At 41.6% G+C, this 23519-nt stretch overlaps 1 protein-coding gene across 1 annotated transcript in view; it reads right to left on the bottom strand.

The window, feature by feature from the left end:
• LOC310861750 (kazrin-like) overlaps positions 1–23519 on the bottom strand; it is a 232486-nt gene that overhangs the window by 58064 nt on the left and 150903 nt on the right. Inside the window, 1 exon segment of the mRNA XM_083769357.1 lies at positions 10278–10385. Coding sequence (XP_083625483.1) covers positions 10278–10385 — 108 coding nt within the window.

Below are 23519 nucleotides of genomic sequence, written 5' to 3'. Positions count from 1 at the left end.
CACACACACACACACACACACACACTACAAAGACAGTGTTCTATTTAACCAACAGTGTGTGTTGGATTTTACAGTTACCCGTAATTTCCGGACTATAAGCCGCACCTGAATATAAGCCGCACCAGCCAAATTTAGGGAAAATCCCATATACAAGCCGCACCGGACTATAAGCCGCACCGGACTATAAGCCGCAGCTACGTTAGCTCAGAGCCTGAGATGGCTCTGCGTTAGCTGTAAAAATCCATAGATTAGCCGCACCGTTGTATAAGCCGCAGGGTTCAAATCATGGGTAAAAAGCCGCGGCTTATAGTCCGGAAATTACGGTATTGTAGCCTGGCCTAGCCAGGTCTAGAGGGGTGCCTGGGTACCGAGGCTATTTGTATTGAAAATGAAAGAGCCTGTGTATTATGCAAATCACAGAGGCTAGACTGTCAATGACACACGACACCCATTTTAACACCTCATTTCTGCACGCCGACAGAAGCAGCAGCAGCAGCAATACACAATAATGTATGTCTTACCTATATTTGGTAGGAAGTGCCTTCACTTTACCCATGAATTAATCCAACCGGGCAATAGTTTATATTAAATGAGTTTGCAACACACTCTCCAGCTCAAATCTAAACAGGTGCAACCATTAACCGGTTTGTGTACGCAGTACCTGTTACAAAGGTTCCTTCCTATACTACCTATAAGCAACAGACACCCATATTACTCAAAACAAACAAACACCCTTTACAACAAATGAATATCCCCCCACCACCAGGGGTTGCTGCAGCGCCCTCAGCACCCCACTTCCAGCGCCACTGTAGCTGCTTATAAATATATAAATACATGGCTAAATATATAAATAACAAGTTCTCCCACTCCCATGTTCCCAAGGGTATTTCCAACGTGGCAACCTGCGCTGCCAAACAAAGCGGAACAGTACACAATGAGATAATAAACATTATGCCCGATTCCGTTTTCCATCAGCGGGGTCACAGCCTTGTAATGGATGTGTTGTACAGCTCTGGCAAACCTGCACGACGGAACAGCCTACGCTCTATCAAGCCGGCAGACAGGGAGACGACTGTAGTCGCCAGAGAGAACGGAGAAGAAAAAAAGGGAGCGTAGGATTCTTCTCAGCTTTCTTCTCGGCTCTCTCTGCGAGCTTATAGGGAGAGCTAGTGCAGGAATGCTGTAGCTACACATAGCGCCACATCATGAATGGAAAGGCGCTGTCAAGGTTATAGCGGTAGAGTCATTGAAAACTACTTTCACTCACAATGGATTCTCATATTCTCTCTCATAATGCTGGGATGCAAACTGGAAAAGAGGAAACTCAATTCAGAACCACACATTACCAATCAGTGTGCGTGTGGGGTATAATATGATGTACACATTCATATTATTTCTGTTGCAAGGCAATAATATCATGGAATATAGAATAGCATATTTAGCTTCTGAGGGATCCCCCAAGGCTAACTTCAGGGGTTCAGGAGGAATGCTTAGGTCTTGTATTTGCTGTGACCTCAACGTGACAGCGATTTCCTCTCCCACCATCTCTCTCTCTTCCCTCAGGCACTTCACATGAACAGGGAGCTCGGGTGGGTTCAGGGTTAAAAAGGAAACTTGAAATAAGTCTATAAAGTTTGTAACCTTATAGCACAGTTCAAATGTGTGAAGTGGCTGTCTTCCAGCATTTAATATCTTACCTGTCAACTCTCCCTTTCTCAATTTACCTCACCCCACATCCGCCTTGTTTTTTCTTGCCATCATGGTTCAACTTTTACATTTTGTATGTTTTTATCTAATTTAGCCAAAATTAAACCATTCCTCACTCCCAATTTAGAAACAGTCATTCACGCCCTCATAACATCCCGTTTAGATTACGGCAATTCCCTTTTCATTGGTATCAGTCAGCCCTAAACCAAAATTCAGCAGCCAGGCTCCTAACCGGCACCAAGAAGAGAGACCACATCATCCCCGTCCTGGCTTCCCTCCACTGGTTACCGGTGCGATTCAGAATTAATTTTAAGACTCTTTTATTTGTCTATAAAGCTCTGAATGGACTAGCCCCCGCCTACATTACAGATCTGGTAAAATACCCCCCCACCTCTAGACACTTCAGATCATCGGACCTGATACTTCTAGACGTTCCGACAACCAAGTTGAGGCTTAGAGGGTACCGTGTCTTCTCGGTTGCAGCCCCTAGGCTGTGGAACACCATCGCACTCCATCAGAACCTCCCCCTCCATTGAAGTTTTTAAATCCAGGCTTAAATCCCTGTTTTACTCCCAAGCATTTTATTTTGTTCAGTATTATCATATTATTATATTATTTTTATTTTCATGATAACCTTAGTCTGTTTGTAATTGTGCTTTTATTGTCTGTAATTTTCTCTGTTGTGTTGATGAAATGTCTGTACAGCACTTTGGTACAATGGAAATTGTTTTTAAATGTGCTTTATAAATAAACGTGAGTTGATTTAATATGATTTGATCTATTCTCTTCAGTTATTTTACTCTTTTCTCTCTCTGTCATTAATCAAGCCTTTTCAGACGTCGCCGGGACCAACAACAGCTCTGCTCCTAATGAGGGGTGCGAATCGTGCTGTGTAAAAAAAATCACAACCGTGTGAACTGAGTGGTGCAGCTGAATTACTAGGCGTGTCAATCGCTCCCTGTCTGAAAAGACCTTAAAGGAGCACTTCAATGCTTTTCAACTTATCTTCATATAATCGGTCCTCACTAATGTCCATGAAAAAATACCACAATTCTTTCCTACTCAGTCTGTGTCTCATAGCAGGGCTGTTCAGAAACCTGTCCACCTGTGACATCATTGTTAGGCAGATTTTGTTTTAAACAAGATTTATTTTAAAGAATAAGCCTATTTAGATTTGTATTATCGTGAAAACGATGGCTTCCCTTATCGCATTGCAACTTTTCAGGAATAGTAAGCCTGCAGTTTCTATTAGCTTGGATTCCCCATCGATGATGACACTAGGGGACGGGTTTCTGAACTGCCCACAGCCCTCCTATGAGACACAGATAGAGTATAAAAACAATGGTGGTATTTTATCATGAACATTAGTGAGGACCAATTATATGAAGGTAGGTTGAAAAGTGGTGAAGTGCTCCTGAGTCCAGACTCACCCCCCCCATCACCACCTTTACTGCCAATCCTGCTCACTTCCAGACAGCAGCCCAGATTAGCTGCCCCCCACATGGGTCTTTTTAACCCGTCATTTGGAGGGCAGAGGAGACGAGGTATTAAAGCTCCAGGGGCCGCTTGCACCAGATGGGGAGTAAGGTTGAGTTATTAAATCAATGCATGATAAGAAGAATGTGTGCTAGATCTGGTCTAAAATTACACCACTTGCACCTCATGGGCATACCGATACGTCACACCTGGGTGTACACAGTATGTTGCCTGGCAAAGGGAAAGTTTTGAGATTTGGTCTACTTTGACAGTGGACTAGTTTGCCAGAGGTAGTGCGGCTAAAGTTTAATCACCGGTCTAAATTAATACTGGAGGCAACGAATTTAACCTACAATTGTATTAAATGGCTCAGCCTATAATTATGCCTGGTGGCTCTTCATTGAAATGCTTGCCAGAAATAAAGTCTGTAGTCTGGTTTCTACGTTTCTCATTCAAAAGTTCTCACAAAACTCGAACAACAAAAACATGTTCTGCAATAAAGGCACCTACTAATGTATTCTGTATAGCTAAACACCTACTAATGTATTCTGTAAAGCTAAACACCTACTAATGTATTCTGTAAAGCTAAACACCTACTAATGTATTCTGTATAGCTAAACACCTACTAATGTATTCTGTAAAGCTTAACACCTACTAATGTATTATGTAAAGCTAAACACCTACTAATGTATTCTGTAAAGCTAAACACCATTCAGCTATTGCGCTTATTATAGTTGTGCATTTTTCAATAGTTACATTTTTTATTTTGTTTTGACTTTTTGGTAAATTGGATTTTAGTTTTAATTAGTTCAATTAGAGAGTTTGCTTAGTTTAGTTTTGAATTTATTGTAATATGGATTAGTCAGGGGCAAACAAAAAGCAAAAAAAGTTCATGTGCATGTGTGTATATATAGGAAATATAAAGCTTATGCAATTAATATTTACATGTGAGGGGGTCCGTCAGCTAGGTCAGGAGGTAACAGGGGGTGCATGGCCAAAATGTTTTGGGAACCGCCATGTAAGTGATGGAGATGGTAACGTACCCATCATGCACCGCTTATGTTTCCATTTCATTGGCAAATGGCATACAATGTTTGTTATGTGACGACAGTGCTTGTTTACCAGACATTAGTTTGATCCTGAGGACCATTAACTCTTGCTTCATAACCTTTAGATTTTGAGCATAAAAACTCCAACAAAAATGAGTGAATGCTTTAAATAACTTAGTGATCATGGTAAATGTGTAATAATTATTCGTTGATTATCTAACATGCAGGAGGTAACAACAACTAAGACCAAGGTGCCTTTCACTCAACAGACACATACTACAGAGCTGAGAGCAGGCATTGTTCAAAATGTTCACGGCCTGTATAAGTAAGTGAAAAATAAATCCATCTTGATCCATTTCTTTTGAACAAAATGACAAGCTCTTTATTTCCATTGCAGCATGACTCAATGAGGAACTATACCACTACCTATCCAGAACACTGATGCTAATGTTGGCACCTTTAGTTTTTAGTTTTTGAGTGGTGCAGCCACTCCAATGAACAGCAATGTCTGTCTGTTTATGGGTCCCTATGTCTGTCTGTTTAGACTTTAGAGTACTAACAGGTGACAAAGTGGCGCTGTTGAGCTTCACACTGTGCACAGGTGTATGATATGGGAGCAAAAAACATGTGTTGGGGGTACACGGTCAAATAGCCTACAGTACATATAATTCTAGGGGTCCTTCACATGAAAAAGTTTGAAAACCACTGACATAGAAACTTTCAGAAAACTGTTAGGATTAAAAGACATTAGTAGAATTGACCTCAGGTCTTAATGGGTTAATGTGCACATGCAGCTCCAGATTAATTTACCCACACCAGTAAGAAGCTGTTTAATCAAGGAGAAATTTCTCTAAAGTCAAATAACTTGTAATGTTCGGAAGCACTGAAGGGAAGGCACACATGACATGAGTTCACCTTCAGCATAGTAATGACTACACTGTCAAATTAACAGAGTTAATTTAATTACTCCCAGTCAATCATTTTTGGGGGCACTAGCCCCTCCAATGGCTTTTAAAGACTACATTTGTTTAGAGCACTAATGACATAAATTGTTTGCCAGCTAAGTCTATGGACTTTAAAGTTTGTTTAGGGCACTAAATGACGATGTAAGACGTCATTTGGCTGATATAAATACATCTTGTGACTGGTTCTGTTTTATACAATAATAACGTGCTACATTCATGTGGAGCACAATGAGGAAGATGATAGTGTCAGACTGTTAGCCACACCACTAAAGCACAAGATGGACAGCATGACAGTGGAAATGATCGGGGACGATGACAAGTTTGAGCAATGGTGCGATCGCCATCGTCAAAGTTGCCAACCCCTGGTATACAGCAATGCACGTACGCAAATACACACCCGCACATGTACTGTACATACACGCGCACACGCACATACATCCCCACATTCCCCACCCCTTGAAATCCAACTTTTTGACCTCATGACCTTTGAAATCCAATCCTCTTCCGCCCTATAACGCAACAGCAACAATGTATCGATGCTCCTTTTCACTAATGGCAAAGATTCACTATTTCACTAATGGTAAAGATTCACTATTTCACTAATGGTAAAGATTCACTATTTCACTAATGGCAAAGATTCACTATTTCACTAATGGTAAAGATTCACTATTTCACTAATGGTAAAGTCTTTATCTGGATCAGACCTCTATGTTGTTGTTATGGTGGTCCATTTTCAACCCCCAATGTAAAGTACAGGCTGATCGATGAGACACAGACAAACAGACCCACGTGGCTATGGTTGCTCATTAATATCACATCCTATCATATCTCTTACAGTACATGGATCACATGCCTATTGTATAGTCTCTCGAGACAAAAGCTTCCTCCAAACAGTCTGTACATCAGAAGATTCGAAAATTAAGCTGATGGTCCACCTCCCACCCACTTCTGTTTTGCCTTTGCAGTCGCATAAATAAATCCTACTGTAAATCGAACTAGTCTAGCCAGCTTTCTGCTTGGCAGAAATATATCTTGAAGATATTATCTTGAAGATATTTTATATTGTATCTCTGTATACTGTAGCATTAAGATTGTGGAAAAAGTTATTTTGGAAGCTACACCTGTGACAAGACCACCATCTGTCCATGTCATTAGTTGTTACACACATACATACATACACATACATACATACATACATACATACATACATACATACATACATACATACATACATACATTTGAATAAGAATAGGAAGGTTTTCAGAAACTAGGTTATAGGTTTTAGAAGGCATTTTTAGAATCAGCCTAAATAGGTAAATGTAAATAGTAAATGTATCAAGAACACAATCTAAAAATACTCAAGTAAAAGTCCTCTGTTCAAAAATGTACTTGAGTAAACTATCAGCATCAAAATATAGTTAAAAGTACCAAAAGTACTCATTGTGCAGAATGTCCCATGATTTCACAAGTTCAAAATGGGTAAAATGTTAAATTGCTGACAAGATTGCAATTTTATACCTTCCATGATGATTGGATGTAATGGGTGTAACAGTGGCACATCAATAGCTGTGCAGCTTTAATCTGGCTGTGTTTAAGGGACGGTTGGAGGACATTTACTACTGCTATGGTACAACATTCTAATTTCACACTCGCCACGAGTGAGTAAGAATGCAAAAAAAAAAGTGCATTTCCCACTCAACCCCTTTGCATTCAGTATGTACACAGTGAAATACATTGAACTCCCTTTGCATTCAGTATGTACACAGTGAAACACATTTAACTCCCAAGAGTGTACAAATGGAACCGAATGGACCTTACGGGTCCATTTGGTTCCATTTGTACACTCTTGGTGCTAATTAACACAGGGAACTTTACGGTGTATGCAGCCAATGCTGCACTATAATTCTTTGGGCTATAAACTTCACATCCCTCCGTCTCTCTCTCTCTCTCTCTCTCTCTGTCTCTTTCTCTTTCCCTGTCACAGCCCTTCTGGATATCCTCTTTGTATGGCTGCAAATTTGCAACTATAGCTTTCTTTTCTAGCTCTAATTATAGCCATTATTTTTATTAATTGAATGATCATGAGCTGTGTTTCATGTACATAACAATTATTTCACATTTTATTAGCTTGGAGTCCACACTTCATCCAGATGCTGCCATTGTTTGACAGCCAATGTGCAGAAACAGCACCTGTCTGAGAAATGATATGGTGTTCAAAGGTTACATTCTGCTCTATGTACTTCAGCACCTTAGTTCTTATCCTCCGTTTCTCTCTCTCTCCCCTTCTTGTTTTCTCTTTTTATCCCTCTTTCCATGTCTGTCTGTCTGTCTGTCTGTCTGTCTGTCTCTTGATGAATCTGCTGACCCTACAGTACAGCACTGTTCCCTGTTCATATTCTGAGGAAACTCATGGTGATATACACGGCCTTGGCCCGATGCAGAGGAGGTTGGCTTGGCGAGTATGTATGTATGTGTGTGTGTGTGTGTGTGCGTGCGTGTGGCGTGTGCATATTCCCTGAGTTTGCACTTTCACGGCACAGAGGAAGCAATGCTAGAACCAATGCGCCAGCTGTTATGTGCTGCAGAAGAGTATTTGTGTGCATGATTGTGCATGTCCGAGAGCTCTGTGCATGGTGTGTGTGTGTATGTTACCGTTACTGTACATTGCATGCACATGTTCAACACTACATCACGGCGTATGTCTGAAAACGTCAGTGTATGAGTGCATTTGCTGACATAATCTAATCACATATGTCTATTGAGTGCTGCCCTCTACTACACTGTGATATTATTTAATTGTACTTAACTGTACACTATCAAGAGTTAAATGGACACTGGGGATTTTACTGTGTAACCGTACCATCGAATGTAAGATGTAAAGAGAATTACAACTCCAACTCATTTCTACAGCACACACTGTAGTCTCAACCGCACCAGATTGTAAGTTCACATGTCAAAGAGATTTGGTGTAGAGGGAACAAACGAGGGAATGGAACTTAAGTACAGACCCCTGGGGAACCCCGGTCAATGACGTATACGTTTAAGTGGTTAAACGTTTTCATGTTGGATTGTTGCAGTACGCAGGCCAAAACATATTCCTTGTGTAAGTACCCTATTCTTGGCAATGAACTGCTTGTCTGATCGTGAATGAGATGTACAGTAACGCTATGGAAGAACAATTAGGACCTTGCCACGCCACACTGATCCCATATACCCCTCAGCAAGCTGCATAATGGACTGCTGAGCTCGTGAGCACTCTCATGTCCTGGCTCGCAGGAGCCTAAGAGGAGAAGGAGACTGGCAGATTAACAAAACCCATATAAGAGACGCTCTTAGTGAGGAAAAGGCCCTGGAGAGAGCCTGGTGGACAGTGGTGGAGATTCATGCTGCACCATGGCATCGTGCCACAGCATGGATGGTAGGCCAGGAAGAACTTTCGTAGACCTGCTGGTGCCATTTCTGCATGGCAACTCTGTCTGAACCACAACACAACTGTCCATGTCCTTGAAAGGGGCGTGCGTGTCATAAAAGGCCTGGGCGATTAAAGTGGTCAGTGTAGATAGCCAGGAAAAAAATGAATAAATGTCTGGCCACAGAGGATAGAAGGCTATAAATAAGCTGATCCTATCAAGATAAAAAAAAAATCTGCCCTTTCATCTTTGGATGCTGATCTTCATTATAGCTAATAGAATACTTTTTTGGCAGTTAAAAGATATCGCAACAATGTCCCCAATTAGAAATCGCCAGCTTGTTTCCATTGTGGTCCATCTTGAGGCATAGACAACAAACTGTACAAACAACCATGAAACAAAGACATTGAAATCCTTATATAGAAAGTTAAAAAGCAATAAAGATAGAAGCATGTATGGCCAGTTAGTGTTGAAACGGAGCCATGATTTAAAGTCATTCTTGCATCTTGCTAGGGAATTCATTTGGGGATTTCAGGGCTGAAGGGAGGGCATTCCACTGAGTGGGGGGGTTGATAAAACAATTGTTTTCCCTTAAGCATCCTTAAACTGCAGCAGAACAAGATCACAGGAACTTCCCCTGGTTGAGTACCTGGGAGCAGCCCTCACTCTAGGCAGGTAATTAAAGTATTAAGTATTTGGGAACAGAAGCATCTAGGAAGCATCTGGTGATACAACTGACAGGTGCCAGGTGAGCGCTCATGGTAAACCCACAGGAACCACTGCAACTATGGTACAACATACTATCAGTTGTGTTGATGTAACCATTACTTATAGCATTGACGGAAGGCAGAAGTGCATAAAATTAACTGGAAGGAAGAAATGTATTAAAAGAACAATAAACAAATAACTGTGCAGATTCTCTAACAGACAGCGAAACCATCGGACAGAGATCCTGACAAAGGTCTGGAGTCTGGACAAGCAAGAAACTATAGGCATGAGCTTCCGGCACGTACGCACTGTACTAGCTAGTAATGAACCTCAGCCAGTTAACAAGTGTTGTCTAAAATGCATTTATATTATTTAATATGTTTTTTATAAGTATTCCTAGAGCCTAGAGTGCCTAGAGTGGCACTCTAGGCTCTTATGCACGTGGTGCAGATATTTCTTTGTTGTTGTTTGATGCAATGTGACTGTCCGTAGCAAGTGAACGACCAACTGACCGTTTGCACAAAGCATGTCAGCCATGTTCACATGCACAGTACATTTCTGTCAAGTGTACAATATATAGCCTAGTCGATTATGCCCCACCACCTCTTTCCATAACAACTATGTGTCACACACATTGAAGTGAACAGGCAGCCTTTATGATTGGTACCAAGGCTCTCTACGACACTTTAAACGCACTTGGTGTAACACTAGCCAAGGGCAAACTTCATAGAGAGAAATAGTAGTCGTCAGCATGAATGACACATCTGTGTGTGTGTGTGTGTGTGTGTGTGTGTGTGTGTGCGTGCGTGCGTGCATGCTTGTTTGTGTGCGTGTGTGCTCGTGCTTCACACTCCACAAAGACTGCCAGAACTTCCTCCGGGCTGTTACTGCAAAAGAAGGAGATGTTCTTTCTCAACCAAACCTAACACAGGCTCAGTATAAAAGATAAAGGCAAGTGATACCTTTGTCTAGGGAGGCGTCTGGAGAATTGAAGTCCATGAGGCTGCTCATGTCACTCTTGTAGCAGAGATCAGGGGTGGGTGTCTTCTGCCTCGGGTGGAGAGCCGTGTCTGGAGGAGGAAGAGGACAAACAACAGCAGGCTTCATTTAACAAACACGATAAGAGCGATTTCACACATAATGTGGTTTTACACAGTTGTAGAGGTGGCACTTGACTTGCCCTGCCTCTGGGTTCTTCTAAATCATTCCACTTGTTATTCATGTAATTTGCTGTTTTTGAATTGTTCACCTTCATGCTGCGTTTCCTTGCCGTTTAGTTTGGCTTTCATTCCCAGTTCACCGTTCTTTTATTTTTTCGTGTTTCCTAGTCTCACCCACACATTTTTGTCATTTAGATGTGTGAATAATAGGCTACAACACAATAACAACCTACAGTGAACCCACGTAGCTTTCTTTTAATTATAGAGATTCTTCCCATTATGTTCTTGAATAAAATTAAATAAATTAATTTCACCGTCCACTTGCGTAAATGCATGTGTAAATGCACATATAAATATCACGTCATACCGTTAAAGCAGCTTTGCCTCAAACACTGCCAACTAATCCCGTAACACTGGGGTAAAATCCTCCTGGGTATGATCACCCTGTACGTATGATCTTGAATAGTGAAATGCTGTGTTCTCATTGACTACCACTGACCGGACACCTACTTTATGTGGTATCCGCGAGTAAGTGACCATAGGACAAACAGAATCAATCAAAAACAGAAATTAGATGCTTAAAAATGTCATATCTCAGAAAACCCGTGATGACAAAGCAACAAGAAAGTAACAAAAAAATCATAATTTGAAAAATGTGCCACCTAAAAAACTGACCACATAATGCTGCTGCAAATTAATAAGGTAGAGTGGATTCTGCATGTAATCAAAACCTTTAGAACAGCGCATTATTCAGTGTTTCTCCAGAGGAACATCGATGTGACTTATGCCTGTTATTAATAATATTAATTATCACCCTGGTTGTGTAACAATGAAAAAGGGAGCCCATTTACAGTCATAATCGACTCGACAATTTTATGCACTTTGCCTGTTTAACTGTCGTCCTGATTTGATTAGTTATCCTTCTGTTGTGAAATCAAAACGCTACCAGATGCTTGGTGCTACACATTGATTGTAATGTCTTTATGGAAGGCTGCACAGTGGGTCATCATAATGGAACAGCACTTTAGGGCTGAAGCCTGAGTGAGTTATACTCGGTTTGCACATTGTGTCGCACATCTAGAATAGTGATCTACCGATATTTAAGAAGTGCCTCAAATGTAACAACTAATTTAAATATTAATAAGTTTCAGGCCCATACCTTTTCGGTCAATTGTAATATGTTAACCTTTATTCTGTATATACAACTGCTGTGTTAAATCATGAGCGAGATAAACAAAACTAAAACTAACTACCCTCAGGCTTTTATTCTCACTTCATGCTTTAGCCCATTAAAACCTGCGGGCCAATTCTACAAATGCCTTCTAAATCAGTAAAGTAGTACTTCTTCGTGCCAAGGACACTCACATTGGTATATAATTGGACGCGCAGACCACCATCTGCAAATGTTTTGTCCCAGCCCCCCCAAACACCCCCCCCCCTTCCCCCAACATAGCCAACGTAGCTTGACATCCAAAATGATTGTACATTTTAACGGGTTAAGCTGGTTAAACGTTGCACATCAATCATGAGAACATGACATTAGTTTCTAACGTCAACAGACTGTTCACTGGTTGCCACTATCACTACAGTATATCACAGTAAAGAAGTGGGTGTTCTGTGTGGCTATGTACGACTGTACACATTTACATGGATTTGAAAAATGAATTTGATGTGCATTGTCCCTGCTAAAAAACAAACAAACAATGTGTGCTAATGAGTTTGGTGCATGAACACATGCATACTTGGAGCCATTTGAAAATGATCAAACACATGCACAGTACTTGTACTGTATGATAATAAATGTTTGTAGACTCAGCGAGAACAAGAGAAAGTGAGAAAGAGAGAGAATAAGTGAGTGTGGTGTGACGGTATGTGCACCTATACTGCACGTTTGCATGCAAATGACTTCCAAATGTGTTCGCTTTTATCTGTGCACGCAAAACAACACTGCAGTAGGAAAACTAATTGTGCAGATAACATGACGCTCGAGGCACCTGGGAGAAAACAAAAACACTGAGGAGGCAAATAATTAATGCAAAGCATACCGCAACCATCACCTCCAAACGAATCAAATAATTAATGCAAAGCATACTGCACCCATCATCTCCACAAGACATTTCTTTCAGCTCAATCAAAAGGAACAAAACAAATCGTCACTACCATCCGTCAAGACACATGAAGTTACGGTCTCTGCGTATGCGTTTGAAGGCCGTCATGCTATAGACCCACACATGAGCACATAAAGGGATGTGCTTATCTGCATATACTGCATTGTATATGAATGCAGTGCACATACTGTACACATAATGCATATACGCCTGAACATACAGCACATATACAAAAGTGCGCCCACGCACACTGCACTTAAACACACATACTGTAAGCAAAGGCATAAATGCCCACATACATTTCTCTCTCTCTCTCACTCTCTCACTGCTTAAAAACACAAACATTAGCAGTTTTATGACTACGGGGAAGTGATTTAGTTTCCATTTGCCCAGTTCTGTGGCTTCTATGATAAGTTTGATATTCCCCACTGGTGGCACATACAGTGAATGCATATTAAATGCATTGCTCCCAGTCATTTTGCATAAAAATGTTTCCGCTAAAGGGACTGTCACTGCACCATCTGCACTCCACTATACACCATACCCCCTCGAAAGGGACTGACGTACCCAGGGGGAATGACGTCGTACAGTATATACAGTCTAATAACAATTCACATTACGCCACAGTCTACGCAGTAAAATCCTTACCATCCATCCAAACCCGTAAGTACCACCAATATCACGCCCCTTAAAGTCGAACCTCTCGTCTTCCTCCTTCACCTTCTTCTTTCCCTCTGTCATCTGCCCACCACCCACCAGACCACCCACCTATTATCAGCTGAATTATTTGTAGTAATTGAGGACAGATGAACACAAGGTCCAGGGTTAAGTGTTATCATTATGCCTAGATTTAGTCATTGAGGTCTTTCAGATGGACTTTATGGTGGATGCTAATGACAGACCAGCTGGCTGGCTGTACCCCAGGTGCTTGCTGAGAAAGTATACCAGGGTTGTATTTTTTTCCAAATCGGTTTGGATTACCTCAACACTGCTACGTGTGTTTATGTATGGGCGTATGTACTGTAATTCCCTAACTTTGAAGTCTCTCAAGAAATGCGTTGACTCCTTGGCTCCCACATTTTTCAAATGCTCTGAAAGTGTGTAGGAAATGTCACATAACTTCCCCACTCCCATTTTTCCTGTGCAGTTTTATATAAAAAAAAAAATGGCAACTAGAAAAATACGGTGAAGCAACTTTCTGCTTCTACAGCCTGGAATAAAGTCCCACTACAGCTTAGACAGGCACCCTCTGTAGACATCGTTAAAGCACAGCTCAAAACCCACCTCTTCACTCTTGCTTTTACTTGAGCTTTTAAAACCGTTCCGTGAGATCCTGTATGTGTCAGACAAGCGTCACACATTGAAGAAGGATCTATAGAAAGCTGTATTGAGGCATAGAGCTTTTGTGAGGTGGAGAGATATTTTCAACTCAAACTCAATTGACTAAGTATGCATAGTGCATACAGTAATCAACACCTGATCTGGGCCAAACTTCACCCTGAGCTACTCAGCGCAACTCCTGCAGGAGTAGGTGATGATAAGCATTCAACATCAATGTTGCAGTATTTCTCACTTCCTAACAACAGTGAAAAAAGAGGTCTGTTATGTCGGAACAATTAGACGTTTAATCTCCCTTGTTGCTGTGTCTCTGGCGCTTGCTTGCTGGCACGTTAACAGCTTGCATGAAGGAATACTTCTTTAAACTTGTGCCGAAACCTACGTATAAAATCACGTTGTTGTTCTCGGTAACCCATTTGGCCCGTTAGATGAATAGAATAATTTCACTCCTCTTTTCTTCCTCACTCTCGACTGCTCTCGTTTTCTCACTTGGCAACAGCTAGCTATATTACCTGGCAAAGACACCGTGGCTTGCCTATTATCTCATGGTGAGTGTAAATATCTGTGATCAAGAGTCAAGCACCCAGCTGAAATACTGTAAGCATGCATTTCGACCACAAACTACAATATAGTATATGATATATAATTAGCATATTGTATATGATAATTTAAAACCAATGAGGCAAATGGATATGGTGTTATAAGCTGCAAAATCGCAAATGAGAAACGAGGAAAGCACATCCATCTTTGTATCTAGTTATTTCAAATTCCATATAGAAGTGGCTTAGATTAAGATTCATTGTGCATGTCAGCTGCACAGACAACAAATGCCAAATTTATGTCAATAATATTCTAGTTGAATGGTAAGCCTTAATTTACTGCTGACAATTGTTCACATACATATAGATATGCCTAGATTATTGTGTGTTATTGTTGCTGCAGTCGCCTGGTGACAATCAGGTAACAGATAATGTATACAATTCAGAACCATGGACAGCGTTCTTTGTGTCGACTGTGGATGTCCCTGAGCACCCATGACAGAAAAAAGTAGGTTACTGAAATGGAGAGGAGATCGGAGATCGACAGACACAGAACAACCGGCTGACCAATGCTGTAACTTCATCAGTCAGTGAATGACTCATTCAGAGACATTCATGTTTACAGCGTTGGCACCGCTGTTGCAGTCCAACCAATAAAAATGAAAGTTGCTTCATCTTAAATTCCCCAAAGCTCGGAAGAGCTTCATCTTAACTTGCCCAAACCCCAAAGCTCAGAAGAGCTAACACTAAACATCCTGTATAGACTTCCTGGAGAGTGCCTCTGTGCCTCTGTGATTCTACTGATTCATATGAAAGTCGGTTGTCAACCTTTGTGGCCTACTTTGGAATTCAGCCCTTGAAAGCAAGGACCACACAATGTTTTGCTTCTCCCACGACAAAGCCTTGTCAGGGAGAACTGTTTCCTCCCACAGTGAGAATTCTCTCTGAACAGAAGCCAAGGAAGCCAGTTTTACCTCAATGTGCCAGACTGCTTAAAAACTATAGATGCATAGCTGGATTGATGTACGTACTGTAGATAGAGTTTTTGTGTGGAGATGGAGAGATACATTATTTACAACTAAAACTACTCCCCATGGAGCAGGTGATGATAAGCATTCAACGTCACACATACCAGCGCCCAAACATGAAATAGAGTAGTACCGTCTGGATACCAGCGCCCAAACATGAAATAGAGTAGTACCGTCTGGATACCAGCGCCCAAACATGAAATAGAGTAGTACCGTCTGGATACCAGCGCCCAAACATGAAATAGAGTAGTACCGTCTGGATACCAGCGCCCAAACATGAAATAGAGTAGTACCGTCTGGATACCAGCGACCAAACATGAAATAGAGTAGTACCGTCTGGATACCAGCGCCCAAACATGAATTAGAGTAGTACCGTCTGGATACCAGTGCCCAAACATGAAATAGAGTAGTACCGTCTGAATACCAGCGCCCAAACATGAAATAGAGTAGTACCGTCTGGATACCAGCGACCAAACATGAAATAGAGTAGTACCGTCTGCATACCAGCACCCAAACATGAAATAAGAACACAGGAGAGTACTGTAAACATATTGTATCTACTGTAGCAGTCAGAAAACGGATGTGCTCGCAAACTGTCCAATTCTGACAGTCTTATACATTCACATGTGACACTGTGTAATGGGAAAAGGGAAAAATGGTGATAATCCACCTTGTCTGACTGTATGAGTTGTATTGACTCTACCTATCATGTTGTGGGATGAGATGTCAGCTGACGTATGCAGGGAGAAGGTTTGTACTGTACCTTGAGAAACAAAACAAGCCCATTTTAACATTTGTCAACTACCAGACTTGTGGTTGCTGCTCTGGGTGGCTAAATACTGCTCCACTTTATTCCAAGCACTGAACAGGCGTGGGAGGCAATCATCATTTATTTAGTCACATGTATACATTTGCCTATACAAGACTGAGCTAATAACATGTATTGCGTCAAAATGTGTGCCTGCAACGAGTGGAATGGATGCTAAGATTACAGAGCATTAGTGCACGTGCGCACGCGCACACGCACACGCACACGCACACACACACACACACACACACACACACACACACACACACACACACACACACACACACACACACAGCTGTTAATGCAGGGCTGTTTTTCCTCACATGGGCTTCAGCACTTTGCATTGGAATTAGACAGATTACCAGAGGCTAGTTTACACCTAGTTTACCAGTCCACAATAAGCCCTGCTGTTAACACCGCTAGCAGGGACTGCCGCTGGCATAAATCTACCATAGTGTTACCTCGAGTACTTTGCATGAACTCTCAGGAATTCTTGGAAGAATTAGAATATAGAATTAGTTTTTTTGGTATGCTCTACTTTCTTTATTGATCTGTTGATCAGCAACCTATCACAAGTAAGACGCGCAAACGCGTGAAGCGAACGCAGCTCGTGTGTGTGTGGTTGTGTGTGTGTGTGTGTGTGCGTGTGTGTGTGTGTTACAGCTGCGCCCTGTGTGTGTGTGTGTGTGTGTGTGTGTGTGTGTGTGTGTGTGTGTGTGTGCTACAGCTGCGCCCTCTGGTGGCGGGCGGGTGGTGTAACAGCGTGACACACACACACACACACACACACACACACACACACACAGACATTTAGCCCTTGCTGTCATAGTAAGTGGCTCACTGCGTTCGCAATGACATCCTCTGCAGGAAAATGCAATTAATGTAGGCCTTTGTTCACAATTCGATCAGCGTAGCATGATACTGTAGCATTGCAGTGCTTATTAAAGTTAACACCAATTTGCCTTTGAACTGTTGTACCAATGAATCAAACTATCACTTTTCAGTAGGTTCAGCAGGCAGGATGGACTCTAAGTATATTTATGACATAAACACCTACTGAGGTACAGTGTGTGTGTGTGTGCATGTGTCTGTGTCTCCATCTCCATGTGCGTGTGTTAGTCTGTCTTCATGTGTGTGTGTGTTCCTCCACTCAGGAGAAAAATCCAGGAGAATTATAAGCCTTTATGGTCTGACAATTCTCCCTTTCCAACGTCTCTCTCTCTCCCCCTCGTTCCAGTTCCATCTCCTCTCCCTCCCTCCCTCTTCCTTAGCTGACTGAATCTGCTACTATTCCTATCACCCCACCCCCCATTTAAGAGGGTTCCTGATGCCTGGGCATAGGAGAGGCTGTATTCCCTTCTTTCTTCTCTCTCTCGCCATATTTTATCTGTCAGCGCAGGAGAAAAGCGGTGGCTGGAACAAAAGCAGGTCTTAATGAGAAGTGGAGGTGATTAAAGAATGAACAGGCGCTAGCCATTGGAACCTTCTACAAAGACTGCAATGCTCCCGGCTAGCCCAGTCTGCAATCTGCAGATAGGGGCCCACTTCTCCTCTCATTCTCTACCGTCTGCCACCCGCCTTTAATTGCGCTGACATTCACTGGTCTGGAGGCTGCCGGCCTCCTGATAAAGCTCACGGTATTCAAGCATTAATCACCACCACAGGCACCAAATGACAGGCCTCCCACGACTGTCAACCCCCAACCCCCAACCCCCACTCCCCGGTTACCTGCTCCTGGGTGCCCCAATACCAAGGTGCCCTATAAATATCCAGCGGATAAAGGCAGGGGGCAGCTAATGGCCTCGGAGGGCGATTGCGATCACAACGTTTAGCCACCCACGCTATCCGCTACCCCCCCCCCCCCCTCCCCTTACCTCAGTTTCACATTATGACTATGATTCACATTGCAATGAAAGTTTGTACAAATGAGCACAATAAGCCACAGATTGCGATATATGGCATCTATAAGACTATATAGTATGGACAGTACAAAATGACTTCCTTTCTCAACTACAGCATGCGAGAGACTCTATATGTCAGAGGATAATAAAGATTTCAAATGAACAAAAAGGAAATTTGGCAAGGCAATTAAGGCAAATGTATTTGTATAGCACATTTAAACGGTATGGCATTAGTCTGACAGACCTTTGTTCTGAAGTAGGCTATACCACTGGTCTGGCAGCACAAAAACATATGCCACACTAACTGATCTAACATTTGTCTGACCATTGGGACAATGGACTAATGGGCTGCCCCCATTTAAAATGTACCCAGGTAGTTAGCTGAGCAAGTGCACATTTTCAGCAAAGCCCTGCATAGACACACACAGATATAGACACACACATTAAAACCTGGGAGCTGAGCACTACAACCACAGCCTTATACACATGGCCACTGAGCAGCTCCACTGGAGCAAAGTGCCTTGCTCAAGGACACATAATGTGTTGGGTCCTGGTGCCAGTTGTGCCACCTCGCACTGAGTTCAAACTTACTGTAGCCTAGTTATAGCTTAAATGGCTTTTAAGTCAAGCCATTTAAGCTATAACTAGGCTAAATTTGAACTTGGTGTCAGGTGGTGCAAAAGCTGTCTCCTGAACACCAGCATCTTAAGGTATATCCTGGAACGAACCAATGCACCATGGGGGATTGAGAGCACAACGTCATCATGTGGCAGTTCATACCAGGAGATTGAAGGCTACTGGAAATTGTCACAACAATTTCATGTTTGCTTCTGACAACATGCTGCGTTTGGCAGCCATGTAATACCCTTGAACAAATATCAGAATTGTATACCACTAAGGTTCTTATTTTGACTGACACTTCAGCTGCATGCTGCTGCCGTGCTGATGTTAATATTGTGTATGGGAATGAAGCAAGATTATAAACGGATGTGTTTAAAACATGCTCTTTAATCCCTACAGATTCACACAAACATAGCTGACTGTTGCTAGTTGATTTGCACATCGTTATGAGATTGGCCTATTATACAATTCAAAGAATAAATTACATTTTCTTCCTGTGTTAATAATAGATAAGATTGCATAGATGGGGCAGGTCTACGCTCCTGTATTCTAACATCAGTTATTATGGTGGTACTTGGAGTGCCAGATATTTTCTGTGGTGGTACTTGGAATAAAAAGGTTGAAAACCCCTGTGTTAGAGGACCTGTGGCACTGGTTCTATGTGGTGATCACGTTTGTTATACTGTGAATATAAAAATGAATAAACTGTATTTTACACTCACATTTAACACATTAAAAAGCTAAAACAGGGAGTATTTTCTCAACACAAGCAACGACTAACGAATCATTGAAATGTTGTTGGAAGAACAAAGGGAAACTGGGAGATTGGAAAGACTGAACATTCACAGCTTTGTCTAAAATCCAATTGTTTACAGTATGCATTAGGACGTATGTACAGTGATAAAACATGTAACATGTATACTATGACATTTTAAAAATGGCACGGTGGCCCTGGGAAGCAGAATAAGTACGGAGGAAATTTGAATAATTATTCCTATGCAATTACATTGACACCCTAGCAGTAGAACTGAAGATTACTCCTCACTCTCTTTGAAATAATTTATTAAGTTCCATTAAGCCAAAATGGCTTTCATGATAGGTTTTTAGCTACAATTATGACTCAAAGGAGGAGCAAATTATTATTAACACAGTAAAGTCCTGAGTGTCAATTAAACTCCCCCTATGAATTATGATGCAAGGGCATCACAAGGGGAGACCGAGCATCGGAAACGACCCGAGGGAGTGCGGTGGCCGCCACCAAGTTGTTCGTGTAAAGCCCGGGATAAAGAGATATACCTATAATCCGGGGAAGATAGTAGACTTTTAGGTCATCAGACTGAGGTTGTGAGCCACTCTCCTAAAAGCAGTTCTCTAGAACCGCCAATCTGACTGATATGTGCATACAGTAATAGGCATATATCATGGATATCCAGTTGTCCAAAACTAGGGATGTCCAATATTGACTTTTTTACAGATATCCAGAGATTGTCCAACTCCTAATTTCCGATATCCGATCAACCGATATCAACAGATACCGATATACAGTATGCAGGCTTTTTCCAGTGGTGGAAAAAGTACTCAAAATATGTGCTTAAGTAAAAGAATAAATACTGCAATATAGAAATACTCGTTTATACTTTTGTACTTTTGTACTACAAAAGTATTGGTACCAAAAGTAAAAGTACTCATTATGCAGAATGTCTCATTTCAAATGTATAAAAATCATTTGAAAATAGCAGATCTACACGCTCACAATGTGTTGCAATGCAACACATTGTGAGCTTGTAGATCTGCTATTTTCAAATCCATACTGTATGAGCATAAAAGGAACACAGGTAGCCAGACAGATACAGAGATCTCTATATACTGTAGTGTACGGTACAAAAGGGACACAGACAGACGGGTAAAACGGGTACTCTGACAAAACCCCTGACACCATGACTCAGACATAACGGTCGGATCGGCTGTGCGACGTAGGTGTGAGGGCCGTGTAGCAGCCTGAACCTCTAGTCTAGTATATGCATACATGCATTGTACTAGACTCTAGTAACTAGAGTATGGTAACATGTTGTCCAAACACAACACACCCACAGACAGACATCCACTAAACGTCTGGGTTTCCGAGGCTAGACATCCACAGACAAGACACACTCCTTAAAATATATATAGGCCTACTAGAATGTCACGCTTTTCTCAAGAGAATTTCTGCTGCTTTGACCTTACACATGATGAGCTGTCATTACTGTGTGTCCTGTACCCATCATGCTGTGGTGTCTTCTTGACAAAGCATTATATACAGCAGAGAGCAGACCTGAACTGAAGCGAAAATGACGAGGTAATAAAGTTGATTATTATTTGACCTACCTTGACACCGCTCGCAACGTGCACATTAAAGTGAAAAATAAGTACTTTTCGAAGCAACGGCTCGGTAAATCCTTGACGTAACAAAACGATAACCTTCTGCAGAACACAATCACGATTCTCAGCAACACTGAGTGACGGTTCAGAGGAGGGTTAATTAAAAAACATCCTTCCATATCTCTTTCACGGCCGTCATATTTTGCTCCTGTCCTGTTGCTACTGTATTATTATTGGGCCTCTGCAACAGAATGTAGTCTGGCCTCAGAATGATGAGGAGGAACGGTGAGAGGCCGCCCCAGGCTTTCAGGGGTTAAGAAGGAAAGGAAATGAAGAGAGATATAGAGTGAGACAATGAGTGATGAAGGGAATGTGTAAAGCCGTTACAAGCCGATCTACAAAAAGACTATTTTCCCTCCGCGATGGCACAGTATGTCGTAGCACAAAGGAGGCATCACCGGATGATCTGTCAGGGGAGAATGAATGGAGAGAAGGAGCGACCGGTCGCGAGGCTGAAGGAGAGACGGTGAGAAGGACGGAGGGTCAAGAGGAAGAGGTGATAGGAGAACAGGAGATATGACAGGAGGCTTTCTTTTTTAACCCATTTTGGGCGGGAACCCCTTTTGGTGTTAGCATCATGTTATGCTTTAGAAAAATAGCAGATCTACAAGCTCATAGTGCTACGAGCTTGTAGGTCTGCTATTTTTGAAAAGTTTTGAAAAAAAGAACGACTGACATAGAAACATAGGTTTTTCAGAAAACTGTCAGGATGAGGAAGACATTTTTAGAATCTGATCTCAGGTCAGAATGGGTTTTAATCTCCTCTGTCTATATATGGAGATAAACTAATTATGAAGAAATGATTGGGAGTGATGGAAATGGAACTGTATAGGCTTCTTTCTCTGGAGTGCCATTGAATGGAGCAGAGATACTGTCGAATTAAAGTATCATGGATATTTTATTAGTTACTTCTGAGTGTAAATTGTTTTGTGTATGTGTCTGTGTAAGTGTGTATGTCTGCATGCATGTTGCTGGATGTGTATTGACATCTACGTACGTGTGCTTCATTATCTTCGCAGCCCTGGTAAAGTAATTCGGTAATCTGTCAAATTGATGCAGGGATATCAACCAAAGCTCTCCTGTTATTGTTATTGTACTCACACACTCACCAACACCTGACAAACACCCATCTCTGTCCTCTCTCATTCCTCTCCTCTCTTCATTGCTCTATTTAACCTCTTAAGTATCGGTCTCTCCCTCTCCCAAGCACATTCCATCCCACTGATCCATTTACCTTCCATATCCCCTGTCCTCCCTCTGTCTTATACAGTATATACATAGTATACAGTATATATATATACCGGTATATATCATTTATATTTATTTATTATTATTTATATTTATTTATTTATATATTTTTTTTTTTCTTTGCTCCCTCTTCTACAGTATATGCAGACATTATTGTAATGAAAGCAATGTCCTGAGCAAATCACAAATTGGCTTTCTACCAAAATATCGCACAACAGACCACATTTACACTCTCAACACCCTAATTGACAACCAAATAAACAAAAACAAAAGCAAATTATTCTCCTGCTTTGTCGACTTCAAAAAAAGCATTCGATTCAATTTGGCATGAGGGCCTGATGTACAAACTGTTGGAAAGTGGCATTGGGGGGAAAACCTATGACATCATAAAATCAATGTACACTAACAACAAATGCGCAGTTAAAATAGGCGAAAAGCACACAGACTTTTTCCCCCAAAATCGAGGAGTTAGACAGGGATGCAGCCTGAGTCCAACACTCTTCAACATATATATCAACGAATTAGCAAAAAACGTTAGAACAGTCTACAGCTCCAGGCATCCCCTTGGCAAACACAGAAATCAAATGCTTACTTTACGCAGATGACCTGCTGCTGCTGTCCCCAACCAAGGAAGGACTATACAGCAGCAACTTGATCTCCTACACAAATTCTCCCAGACATGGGCCCTGACAGTGAACCTAACTAAGACTAAAATCATGATATTTCAAAAAAGGCCCAGCCGCCAAAACCACCAATTATTCCTAAATACAATCCCACTAGAACAAACAAAAAACTATACCTACCTTGGCCTAAACATCAGCAGCACAGGGAACTACAACCAAGCTGTAAAGGACCTGAGAGACAAGGCAAGAAGGGCATTCTATGCCATCAAAAGAAACATCAAAATAGACATCCCAATTAAAACCTGGCTTAAAATACTGGACTCTGTGATAGAACCAATTTCCCTCTATGGTTGCGAGATCTGGGGACCATTAGCAAACCATGACCTTGAAAAATGGGATAAACACCAAACCG

This window comes from Protomyctophum parallelum (assembly GCF_964188405.1).
Source record: "Protomyctophum parallelum genome assembly, chromosome: 7".
Classification (NCBI taxonomy): Eukaryota; Metazoa; Chordata; class Actinopteri; order Myctophiformes; family Myctophidae; genus Protomyctophum; species Protomyctophum parallelum.
Note: the sequence above shows the minus strand (reverse complement) of the source record. Positions and strands in the feature narration are given on the sequence as shown.